The sequence below is a fragment of the Neltuma alba genome, unplaced genomic scaffold (genome assembly GCF_004799145.2).
Source record: "Neltuma alba isolate B1F8T4 unplaced genomic scaffold, ASM479914v2 tig00007386_pilon, whole genome shotgun sequence".
Taxonomy (NCBI): domain Eukaryota; kingdom Viridiplantae; phylum Streptophyta; class Magnoliopsida; order Fabales; family Fabaceae; genus Neltuma; species Neltuma alba.
The window spans coordinates 40,899-54,162 of NW_021634768.1; the positions used below are offsets into that span (position 1 = coordinate 40,899).

The window sequence follows — 13,264 nt, forward strand, 5'->3', positions numbered from 1 at the left end:
TCCTTATTATAAGACCCCATTTGACTTTTTATTTGGTCCTAATTATAGACCCCAATCCATTTTGTCTCTTATATTTATGCATTTTTTCCCAAGTAATCCTTCTAAAAATGATAGTTTTAGCCAATATACTTAATTAGCATATTTAGGCATGACAACACTTATTTATATAAATAACCATTAACTTACTTCCTTATCTCCTCAAATAAGTCAATTGGTCTTATATTAGGACCGGAGGAGTACAAGTACTTATAAATAAAAAATCATCAAATGGGCCTGTACAAGTAAAATAAAATAAATAAAAAAAAACATGACAAATGAAGAAAAAGTGATAAGAAATGTACTGAATATTATTAATTAATTAAATAAAGGAATAGCCAACAAACTTAATTTAAGTTTATTTTTTATTTTTTATTTTTTTTCTTTCTTCCTTCTTTTCTTTTTTGGAATTACCCAACAGGGAGATGCAGCTTGCGTTCGGATGGCGTGGGATGATCCACAGCTGGCGGTAACCGTTAACCACGGTAAACCACGGTTACATGTGCAGTATGCGCTGGGCCATTCTGACTGGGTCAGCTTTAACCATAGTTAACATTCACCCGCTATATAATCACCCCTTAGGTCACATTATCTTCACACAGCCTCCTTCCAATTCTCATTTATCCTTTGTTTCCTTTTGCCTTTATATCTCTCTTTTGCATCGATGGCTTCTGCAGATGTTGAGTATCGTTGCTTTGTCGGTGGGCTCGCATGGGCTACCGACAACGATGCCCTTGGCCAGGCCTTTGCTCCTTTCGGCGATGTTATTGAATCGAAGGTCCGTTTGATGCAACATCGGGATCCGATCTGATACGATTAGGATTCGGGTTTTCTTGATCCATATCTGATCCCGTGCTCTCTCTGATCTGTTTGTGTTACTTGATCTATGATACTTGTGTTACTGTCTATGATTCTTTTATTACTCACGCCAATCGGTACGTTCATCTTCTTCCTTTCTCCCAAAGGCGAAGAACGATCGGTTATTCTACTTTCTTTACGACTTCGCATACTAGATCTGATCGATGGTTTTGTTGTGCAGATTATCAACGATCGCGAGACCGGAAGGTCCAGAGGGTTCGGATTCGTGACGTTCTCCTCAGAGCAGTCTATGAGGGATGCGATCGAAGGCATGAACGGTCAGAGCCTTGATGGTCGGAACATTACGGTGAACGAAGCTCAGTCTCGTGGAAGAGGCGGCGGCGGCGGCGGATACGGCGGTGGGAGTGGGTATAGCCGCGGTGGAGGCGGATACGGAGGCGGCGGGTACGGAGGCGGCGGACGCCGCGAGGGTGGATACTACAAGAGTGGTGGAGGATACGGCGGCGGCGGCGGTTATGGTGATCGTGGCTCTCGCTACTCTCGTGGGGGTGGTGAGTCCTATGGAAACTGGAGGGATTAAGTAGATTGATCGGTGTAGGGTAGATTTAGAATAATGAGTTTTTATGGTGTTAGATAGGCCTTTCTGGGTCTGGGATTTACTGTACTTTGGCGATGAAAGTGTGATGGTTTCTGTTATGGTTCTGTTTCGTGTCATTCAGGCTTCGTACTTTGTAATCAATCAACTATAGTTGAAGAATTTCTATTTTGTCCATCCTTTATTCTTCAAATGATGGAATCTGTAATGGCGTGATTGCATCATCCAATTACGTCTTCGATTTTGGATAAGATTTTATTAATAATCATACTAAACAAGATCTTCTGTTGTTCATACCTGAGCGGATCATCTTACCAATCGTATATAATACTCTTTCGGTTTTTATTATAAGACCCAATTTGATTTTTTATTTGGTTCTAATTATAAAACCCAATTCATTTTGTCTCTTATATTTATGTATTTTTTTTCAACATAATCCTTGATAGTTTTAGTCAATATACTTAATTAGCAAGGATATTTTAGGAATGACAACACTTATTTATTATAAATAACCAACTTAACTTACTTCTTTAATCTCCTTAAATAAGTTAATTGGGTCTTATAATTAGGACCGAGGAGTATTATATTAATTTATTTGTCAAACGCTTGCTTTTCGCCCACTCGTAACCGCTTTTTTATGTATAAAGTTCGTTGACAACTTGACGTCACATTTTCTGAGATTGATAGTCGGATAATTGTTCTTACATCTCATGAACATCAATTTAGTATAAACGAGTCAGCTGAACCGGTGCTCTCTGTCCGACTTGTGGCGATTCTTAAAAGCTCTGCGCAGACGCAGGGTATAAGTATCATAACCTATCTGTCCACGCTTTCTTTAAATTAAGCTTAATTTTGCTGAGTGGTAAGGTGTATTTTATTTGCATGTCCTATTGCTATAAATGTTTTATATTCGCATCGGCTTGTCCTTCAGTTCCAATCTTGTCGCCCACAAGACGTACCATTGGAATCTGATTTGGCACTTCGCTTTTACTTATTTTGTTCAGCACAATCGAATCGGTTCCCATACAACTGCACGATTACCATCTTCCATTCTAATTCTGAGTCGAAAATGTTGTTTGCTGTTCTGCTTGGTTTTTATTTACCAACACTGGTTTCCTGATTGCATAGTGGGTGCTCGACAAAATTCCTAATTTCTAATGAGAACAAAGAGAGAGCTTAAGATAAGCATGGGTAAGAACGGAGGAGCAAAAGGAGCACTAAAATTAACATTCTGCATCGAAGCCTTGCAGTGCGGACCAGTGGTGAGGTTGCAATGCGGTCTTTGGGTGCTGAGTAGGGTTCTGGGTGTGGGTGGGCTGTACCACTTGTGAAAGGTATGCTCCTCCCCTTCTTTTGACTTGCATAATTGTTTCTGTTATGTCTTTCCTCCTCAATCATTGTGTTTCTGCGCTTTTATTTACCTCATAAACATCAAGGGAAATTGTAACATGACAGCATTATGATCCATATATTACATGTTGTATGTCAAAAGTTTCAAGGTGACAGCGCATTTCTGTGTGAGAGCTTGACTAGGATTCCTCCCGTCCCCTCGTGACAAGCTGTTTATTTTGAATTCGGTCATGATTTGCTCTCTTTGCATATTGTATTTATCAACATTGTTATGCTGGGCATCCGCATACGACTCGTGGAAGGTTTGGTTAATTTTTTGTTAGATATGATTTGATACCGATTAAACTGAGGAACTTGTGATGAATTCAAAATTTGCATGCTAAAAGTAACATTAGGTTATTATTTAGGGTACCAATAAGTAATATGTAGTTTGATTTACGGCCTAAGTTATATTAGGTTCTCTCACGCCAATTGCAAGCTTTCCGGTAGGCACTATGGAGTATATGTTGCAATCATATATGGTCATCATTTGGTTGCTTTAGAAATGTGAAATTGTTCCACATCTGCACTGAAGAAGAGAACAAAGACTAAGCATAGGCGTGAGAAGTCTGTTAATGTCGCTTAAAACAATGTGGTGTACAACTACAAGTGTCATTTTTGTTGGAATCACAATCTAAAAAGGGGCTCTTTACTGTAAGTCAATCAACAGTATTATGGTGTTGATATATGTCATATTACTGAGTTTTGTTTTCTGACATAGTTCTCTTTTGCTTTAGGGCATATCAATCAAGAGTATTAAGGCTGACATAGTTCTCTTTTGCTTTAGGGCATATCAATCAAGAGTATTAAGGTGATACAAGTTAGTGTTTGTATAGTTTTCTTCCCTTGATCTATTAATAATTATTTCATCCCGAAGTCTTTCATTGAAAGTTTTACTCACCATACTCCAAAGTCCAAACGCTGAGTTAAACCTATCAAGCAGTTGTGATTTAATGCAAAGGTCAGGTTTATCAGGATTTAACAGGACAGTTTTATCCCTAGTTTAAGTCATCACTTGTCATCCTTGCTCTCACGCAACTCTTTATTATGGGACCCAACCCACGCAGGAGATGGATGTGAGTTTTTGGTTTGATGCTCTTACATTTGTGTCAATATCAAAGATGGGTCCAGCCCAACAAATCCTAATACCAACTCACAATCATATTACACTTGGTGTTTGAATGTTGAATCACTTCCTACTCCTATCACTCGTAATACTTGGCAGCCTCCTCCTCTAGACTGTGGGAAGGTGAATGTAGATGGCGCAATGTCCTCCTCTAGAAAGAAAGCGAGTTGCGGAGGATCCTATGTAAGGGATCACAGCGGTTGTTGGATTGCTGGTTTCTCTCATGCTGTTGGAAACTGTAGTGTGTCAGAAGCTGAAGAATGGACCGTTTTGAGAGGTCTTAATTTTGTTTGGGAGATGGGGTTCAGGAAAATAATTGTTGAATCTGCCTTTAAGGTTGTCATAGAAAAGATCCTTGATAGATGCAACAATGGTTCAAACAGCCAGTTCTTTTGCAGATACAGAGCATGATGGAGTATGATTGGGATATTCGGTTTCAATATAAAAATTCCCAGAGCAGAATTACATCGCAGATGCCCTTGCAAAGCAAGGTTTACGTAGGACCTCATTTTACTGTGTGTCTAGGAATACTTGGATTAACTTTTGAAAAGTGATATTACAGTATTTGAGGTAAATACATAACAAAAATGTTATCTCGACTCTTGTGAAAGTTTTTTTCAAAGTGCTTATGAGGGTTCCCAAGCCTCCCGTCCATGCCATTTTCGGGCCTTGGTTACCTATGATTGTCTGGGAATCATTCTCTTTATTTCAGGCTTTAGCCCTTTGTACGAAAAAATTGAATAACATCATGCTCAACTTATTGTTTAGTTTCAATCACAGTCACAATGATCTTGTTGTAGCACATTTTATTCAGAAGTGATTTCATCCTTTTTATTCATGTGTTCATGTTTTCAGAAAAGAGTGATACATATGATGGTTGTAGAAGATTCACGTTTCACAAATAGTCGTGTGTGTGAGACAGTAATAGATAGGTATCCAACTATCAGACACTTAAGATTTGTTGGTTTTTTTCCCTTCAATTTTGACTTTGGTGGAGAGCATTTAATACAGAGATGATTTTCAAAACCATATCAGCAGAAATTGAAGACTCCGAGATTTGAATTGCTCTTTCAGTGAAGAAGAAGGGCAAACGGCATCGGTTGATTTGTGATGTTCACGAGGAGATATGATCACGGGAATAATTGGAAGTTCGAGATCTCATATCTTAGAAAGTAGGAGTATAAAACAAAAATTTCCCGGTCAAATAAATATTATCTGCAAAAAAATTAAGAATAACATTGAGAAAAACAAGGAAAAAATTGAAAAAAGAAAGAAAAAAAAATTCGCAGCAGTTTCAGGCGCAAGTCTAGACTCTAGAACGACCATGTCCCCCGTTTTCAGCATAAAAAATTTTCTTTTATTCAATTCCAAGCAGATTCTCTTCTCTTGGAGAAGCAAAATGCAGCATTGCTAATACTATTTTATTGCATATTGGCATTGTAAGGGGTGGGGACCTAGATAGGGAGATTTAAAATCAGATTTTGAGAAGGGAATTTAATCATTTTAAACTTTATTGACAACTGAAAAACATGCAATTATAAGTTTTAAAGTAGAAAATTATAATAGGGTTATGCTAGCTACTACCTCATATCTTTAGTATACAAGCTAGTTTGACTTTTAATTTAGTTATAAATATATGATCTAAATTCATTTTGTTTTTCATATATATATATATATATATTTTCAAATAGTCCTTGTAGTAGTGTATATTTTAAAAGATATATCAAATAGTAGTTCTTATTAATGTACATGATTAGTAAGAATATTTTAGAAAAGAACACTATTTATTACAAAGAACTAATTTAACTAATTTTTTTAATCTATTTAAATTAGTTAACTAGCTCTTCAATTAAGGATTGGAGGTAATACTTGTTTGAGATTTCTTAATAATTAAATTTCTTAATCGCTAACTCATAATAATTCTCCAAACTAAATATGTGGACAGGTAAAGAGGTGCATTTCACAAGATCATCATTTTTGTTAGTCGAAACTCCAAAGTGATGTGGGGGTGTTTGGTTAACTCTAAAAGTATTTCTTAGAATCATTTTTTCGCAAATTGAAACAAACTCTTCCACATATTTACTTCGTATACCATAAAAACACTTCTAAAACCATGATTTTTGTTCTTACCCAAACACCCCTGTAAACTATGACAGATTTTACCAATATAGTAATCTCGGTGGCAATAATTTAAGGACAAAGGGTAAAATGGTCATAACATAGCCTGCTTTCCTTACCATACTAACTCTTGGTAAATTTCTCGAATCATGCTGGTTATGGTTTATAATTAAAATTGATGGAAAACAAGTTATAAAATTAAAATTATTTAAAATCTTTTATTTTGTCAAAAATTACTGTTAAATTTTTTTTTTTTGAAAAAAGGCTCTTGATGAAAGCTAACTACCATTTCTGATTTATAGTTTTCTCTTCTCAATATAATTAATAAGGATATATAGTTAAAATTATCAGAGGTGTTTGTAGAAATCAATCATCATATATTAATTCTTTACTAAATTTAGTAAAATTTCATGGATTAGGAACTAAAAGAAGTATTTCAAAATATCACTTGCAAAAAGGCCAGAGGAGGATCCAATATCGTAGGTTTGACCGTCGTTGCTGAGACGACGTCGTTCTCTGCGAGGAGGAGGAACAGATGAGAACGAGGAATCGCAGAGAAAAGAGATCGCCTTCTTTCTCTCTTTCTATTCCCTGTGGCCATTTTCAGTCACACGCGCATACAGATGCATACAGGTTGTGTCTGTCTATATATATAGGGGTGTGTGTTTGTGTGTATCGCTTCGATTAGATTAGCAATAGCAGGCAAGCTCCTCTCATGGCTTCCTACGCGAACTCGCTTCTTTCCTAATTCTTTCTAATTGGTATCATCCCCAGTTTCTCCGATTTTCATCGATTCAGATAAAAAAATTTTACCTTTACACATCATCTTCGAATCCCTATTTCACCCGCCATGAGTTCCGATCAAACCAATGCCCCCGGAAACGGTGGAGTTCTTCAGATCCACCATGGTCGGAGGTTACCGGACTTCCTGCAGAGCGTTAACCTCAAGTACGTCAAACTGGGTTATCACTATTTAATGACCCATCTTCTCACTCTCTGTATGATCCCTCTAATGTCCATCGTCATAATTCAAGCTTCCCAAATGAACCCTGAAGAGATTCGCCATCTCTGGCTCCACTTACAGTACAATCTCGTCATCGTCATCACCTGCTCTGCGATCCTCGTCTTCGGATCCACCTTCTACCTCTTGACCCGACCCAGATCCATTTACCTCCTCGACTATTCTTGCTACAAACCCCCCTCACACCTGCAAGTGAAATACAAACAATTCATGGACCACTCGAAGCTGACGGGCGATTTCGACGATTCGTCTCTCGAATTCCAGCGAAAGATTTTGGAAAGATCTGGTCTTGGTGAAGAAACATACGTCCCTGAAGCTATGCATTACATCCCACCACGGCCATCGATGGCGGCTGCGAGAGAAGAAGCAGAGCAGGTGATGTTCGGAGCATTGGACAACCTATTCGAGAACACCAAGGTCAAACCCAAAGACATAGGAGTCTTGGTCGTTAACTGTAGCCTGTTCAATCCCACACCTTCGCTTTCCGCCATGATCGTGAACAAGTACAAGTTAAGAGGTAACATCAAAAGCTTCAATTTGGGAGGTATGGGTTGTAGCGCAGGCGTCATAGCCATCGATCTCGCCAAAGACATGCTTCAAATTCACAGGAACACATACGCAATCGTGGTTAGCACAGAGAATATCACTCAAAATTGGTACTTTGGGAACAAGAAATCAATGTTAATCCCAAACTGCCTCTTTCGTGTTGGTGGGGCTGCCATTTTACTCTCAAACAAATCCTCAGATCGAAGAAAAGCCAAGTACAAGCTGCTTCAAACCGTGAGAACCCACAAAGGGGCAGACGATAAAGCTTTCAAATGTGTGTATCAGGAACAAGACGATGCAGGCAAAACAGGGGTTTCACTCTCAAAAGATCTAATGGCCATAGCAGGAGGAGCTTTAAAGACCAACATCACAACACTGGGGCCTCTGGTTCTTCCAATCAGCGAGCAGCTTCTGTTCTTCGCAACATTAATGGCGAAGAAGCTTTTGAACGCGAAGGTGAAGCCATATATACCAGATTTCAAGCTAGCCTTTGAGCATTTCTGTATTCACGCTGGTGGGAGGGCTGTGATTGATGAACTCGAGAAGAATCTTCAGCTTCTTCCCGTTCATGTGGAAGCATCAAGGATGACACTTCACAGATTTGGCAACACATCTTCGAGCTCAATCTGGTATGAGTTGGGATACATTGAAGCCAAAGGAAGGATGAAGAAAGGAGACAGAGTGTGGCAGATAGCGTTCGGGAGTGGGTTTAAGTGTAACAGTGCTGTTTGGCAGGCTCTGAGGAATGTGAAGGCTTCGCCAAACAGTCCCTGGGAGGACTGTATTCATAGGTATCCTCTTCAGGTTGTGACATAACTAAGCCTCGTTTTGTCTTCTGAATTCTGACAAACATATGTATTACATGTCATACTCATTCGTAGTAAGTAATACATAGTGAAGTGTTTTGGAAACATGTTATGCTTAATTTGGTTCTGTTCATTTTGTTGGGAGATTTGCATGTTTCTGCAAACAGAGGGACAGAAATCCCTATTCATCAGGTCTGACAAAATGAGTCTGATCATTATACATCTTAAAGAAACAGAGAACTCGGCTTGAGAAATGCAGATGAATATGATGGCTATGACTTCGAATTAACTTTGGTAAAAGTGACTTTTATCCCAAAGTAAAATTGGATAAAGATTAATAATCGGTGGAGTATGATTTGTGACTGAATAGACTTTTATAATAACATTAGTTTGGTAGAAACTTGCTCTTATTGTTTGATGTGAAGTTGCAAAGAAGCACATGAAAAGGATAGAGATAAATAGAGAAAGCGTCAAAGTGCGTTTATTCCAAGATGTTCCCTTTGGTGCCGTTCTATATCATTCAGTGGTGTGGAGTACAAAGCACGTGGCCTGCTCTGTTGAACATTTGTCTCTGTAAGTTGCTTCAAAATAGCCTCTTTTGGAATGGGTCAAATTAATTTTACATCATGTCCTCTCCTAGTTGCTCCTTGTTTTTCTGGGGGTCAAGGAAAAGAGTTTCACAGTTCACACTACCCTCTCCTCTCTCATCTATAATTTATAATTTAAATAAATAAATCCCCATGTTGTGATATGTTGGACTTTCTTCATGAGAGGCCTTTTAGATAATCGTACTACGATCGAAGATGGTTAGGCCCATAAAACTAGGAGGGAATAAAGCATCTGAGTTGTCTTACACTTTCTGACCTTTTTGACAATTTTTTAGAGAGAATTACAAAAAAAAAAAAAAATACAAAGAATACTTGCTTACCTATGGGTCTTCTTTTATAATTTTTTTTTTTTTAGATCTCGTTATAATTCTTCAATTTTTTTTTTTAAAACTAGCTAAGCTCGTAAAGTTTGGTAACTTTATAATTTATTTTTGAAAAAATAACACTTAGCATGCTTTTATTTTAAGACAATGGGTTTCTTTTTGCATTTTCTTCTTCTTCCCTTCCATTAATCGAACGCGCGACCTCTAAGGCAACTTCGAACATCGAACATCAAAGCTAAACCACAAGGCCCACGATTGCCGGTTCCTTTTTATGTTTTCTAATCAGATAATTTTATAATATTTTTCAGGTCAGCATTTTTTTTAAAAATCATATGATGGGATTGACGCTATTAAGTTCGCTTAAGTAAAATAAACATTATTTAGACCAATTCACCGTCCTTCTGCGTATTTTTCAAAATATTGTCAAAAACAAATTTTCCAAATAAAGGTATGTTTCAAACACAATAAGTAAAAGGGATAAGAAATCACAATAAACTATGTAGGCTAAAAGCAAAACACAATTAAGGTTCAGGGACCAGGAGCGGTATTTTTTTTTTCCTTTATTTTTTTTAGTATCATGGTTTGTGTAAAAAAATAATACTCCTCATGTTCTTAATATATGACTCATTTAATTATTTTGATTAGATTAAGAAAATTAGATAAACTAGTTAATTATAAGAAATGTGACACGTTTTTTCCTAAAACACTATAATCATCTTTCTTAATATTTCCTCTCCCTCTTCTACTTGATTATGGTTGATGGAGTATCCAGAGGGATAATTTAGAGAAAACCGATAAATATGATAAATGAGTCTTATACTTAGGACCAAAACCAACTCAATAATTGGGTGCTATATTAGGAACCGGAGGAGTATTAATTAATACTCCTCTAATCCTTAATATAAGACCTATTTAACTAATTTGATTAACTCAAAAAAGTTAGGTAAATTAGTTAATTATAAAAAAAAATGACATATTTTTCTTAAAATGTCATAATTATCTTTTTTAATATCTTCCCTCTCTCACTTATTTGATTATAATTGAGGGGGTATTTATAGGGATAATTTAAAAAAATTGATAAATATGAGAAATAGGTCTTATATTTAAGAACAAAATTAACTTAATAATTAAGTCTTATATTAAGGACTAGAAGAGTATATTGGATGATCAAAAAGTGAGTGAGGCAATAAAGGAGGGACTAAGAACTTTAAAACCATATGGATACAATAATTACAACATTCCATTAGACGGGTTCGGTAACATGAATTGCACAAATAATAAACAGCTAATTAAAAAGTCCCATTCAATAATTTTATTATTGAGGATCCTTCTCAATCTTCCTCTATCTTTTTTCAGTGACTCCATGCCACTTATTTACTCTACAATCACTATATAGATACAATTATTATACACGATTGATTAATTAATACTACTACTCTGGTCCTAATTATAAGAGTCAGTTGACTAATTTGAGGAGATTAATGAAATAAGTTGAGTTAGTTATCTATCCTAAATAGATATTGTCTTTCTTAAAATATCCTTACTAATCAAATATATTAACTAGCACTATAATTATTAGAAGGATTATCTTAGAAAAAATTGAGTAAATATGAGAGACAAAGTGGATTGGGGTCTTATATTTAGAACCAAAATAAAAATCAAATAGGGTCTTATATTAAAGACCGGAGGTAGTATCATTGTTATTCTTAAACTCAGTGGTAGATTGTGATGTTCCTTTTGTTTATACTTCGCCCTTTGACGGAGCTGTAAAGGTCGTGATCAATACTTATTTAAATCAAAGGGTGTTTTTTGTTTTTTGTTTTTTAAAAAACGTGTGGAGTGCTTTCGGCCTATCCAATTTGGATCTCATAATTGAATAGCACCTATAACAATACTTTACAATAGCGGACTTTATTATTGACGGATTCAATTTAATTCACTGGGCACGCTACGCACGGAGAGTTATTTAAGTTTTAACTATAATGGGAAAAAAGACAAAGCAAATTAAAGCTTATTCCTTTCTGTTCTTAAATATATACTTTTTTAACTAATTTGATTTGATTAAGGAAGTTAGATAAATTAGTTAATTATAAGAAATATTACATGTTTTTTTGTAAAATACCATAATCATCCTTTTTAATATTTTTTCTCTCTCATTTACTTGATTATGGTTGAAGAAATATCTATAAAAATAATTTTAAAAAATTAATAAATATAAAAAATAAATTTTATATTAAGGATTAAAATTAACTTAATAATTAAATTTTATATCAAAGATAATAGAAGTATCACGTAATTTCACGTAGAAATGGTACTCGTAGAAGATAAGTGATCGGCTAGTACGGTGCTATTTTCTTTTAGGAAAAATTACACTCAAGTCCAACAAAAGGTAATTAATTTCAAAAAGTCTCTAAAAATCCTGAAATGATTTCTAAGTCCCCAGGGACCTGTGTGTAATTAATTATAATTGTGAAGTTACTTATTTACCCACATTAATTTGAACCCAATATAATTCATTTACAACATTAACGGTGGCTGTTGACAACCCGAGGAAAGGTAGTTAACAATCTCGGTGATGCTCCTGGCATCCTACAGACTGAGTTGTCAAGAGTACTGCCAAAGTTGTCAACCACCTCTTCTTGGGTTGTCAACAGACACTGTTGAGGTTGTAAATGAATTGCTGCAAAAATTAGTAAGGGTAAATAAATAATTTTATAATTATAATTTATTACACACGGGTCTCTGAGAATTTCAAAATCATTTTGAGATTTTTATGGATTTTTTTAAAATTAATTATCTTACTCGAAAATTTCCCTTTTTTTTAATACATACAGAGCGAAACATGAACCAAAGAACGGACTCTACTGTAAGAGATCCTCTCTCATGTAAGCAAAGCAGTGAGGGTGATTTGATGGTCTGGAGGCTGCAGTGCTAATTATTATCGCTTGATCTGATATATCAGTTTTTGTGTTTCTTCATCTCAGTTGTGAAAGGAGCACATGGCCACTTGCGTTGGGGTGCTGCGTTTAGGCTTCTAGTGAATGGCTGTATAGTAAAATGATTTGTGGTAAGTGGTAGCCACAAATTGTCTTGGCGCTTTCCCTTCGTACGGTCGCTCCTATCTTCTCTGCTGTGGCAAGTCTCGTGTTCAATTCAGAAAAAGACGCAATGCTAGTCTTGTTTGAAGGCATAATGATACTCTGAAGTCTGAACCACCCACCGGAGACGGGCGAAAAAGATAAAGAAGAGGAAAACTAGCCACGAGCCTACGAGTAGGGTGGTCTGATATTTATTGAGTTGGAAGGGGACCTGCTTCAGCATTTGTAGCGACGTACAGGCGGTTATCAGATGGAACTAGGCATCATTTATACTCTGTACAAGGACAGCTTAGATTGGGCCCCGTAGTTTTTTTAATCAACACATGCTACTCTTGTTTTTATTTCCGCTCTTATTTATAAATTTTAATTTTAAAAAAAGAGTCTATTTTGGTATTATCTTTTATTATATTTTTCTAAGTTTTTTTATTTATTATTTATTATATAGACATATTTAAAAATAAAAAAATATTCTTAACCTATTTATTTTTTTAATTAATTATTTATGAGGGCGTACAGATCGTTATCGGATGTAGCTGGGCATCATTTATATTCCGTACAAGGACGGCTTAGATTGCGCCCCATAATTTTTTTAAATAATTTTAATGAACACGTGCTATTCTAGTTTTTACTACTTCTTTTTGTTTTTGTTTATAAATTTTATTTTTTTTAAAAGTCTATTTTAGATGTTTTAATTTGAATTTGTCTTAACATTTAATGTAAGTTTTTTAATTTTGCTTTCAATTATTTTTTCTCTCTTTCTTGTAATACTATCTTTTATT

The 13,264-nt window shown here is 35.7% G+C and overlaps 2 protein-coding genes across 2 annotated transcripts; both read left to right on the plus strand.

Annotated features, from left to right (window-relative positions):
• The first annotated feature begins 640 nt into the window (after positions 1-640).
• On the plus strand, positions 641-1,671 carry LOC114752432 (glycine-rich RNA-binding protein 2). The gene is made up of 2 exons (XM_028941175.1): positions 641-814; positions 1,076-1,671. The coding sequence occupies exons 1-2, from the start codon at positions 701-703 to the stop codon at positions 1,433-1,435; spliced, it is 474 nt and encodes a 157-aa protein (XP_028797008.1). The 5' UTR covers positions 641-700; the 3' UTR covers positions 1,436-1,671.
• A 4,951-nt stretch (positions 1,672-6,622) lies between these two features.
• On the plus strand, positions 6,623-8,600 carry LOC114752430 (3-ketoacyl-CoA synthase 4-like). Its single transcript, XM_028941174.1, has one exon. The coding sequence runs from the start codon at positions 6,934-6,936 to the stop codon at positions 8,464-8,466; it is 1,533 nt and encodes a 510-aa protein (XP_028797007.1). The 5' UTR covers positions 6,623-6,933; the 3' UTR covers positions 8,467-8,600.
• Positions 8,601-13,264: the final 4,664 nt, after the last annotated feature.

Coding starts and splice junctions, on each gene's coding strand:
- LOC114752432 (XM_028941175.1), top strand. CDS start 701: ATGGCTTCTGCAGATGTTGAGTATCGTTGCTTTGTCGGTGGGCTCGCA. Junction 815..1,075: donor GCGATGTTATTGAATCGAAG/GTCCGTTTGATG, acceptor TTTGTTGTGCAG/ATTATCAACGATCGCGAGAC.
- LOC114752430 (XM_028941174.1), top strand. CDS start 6,934: ATGAGTTCCGATCAAACCAATGCCCCCGGAAACGGTGGAGTTCTTCAG.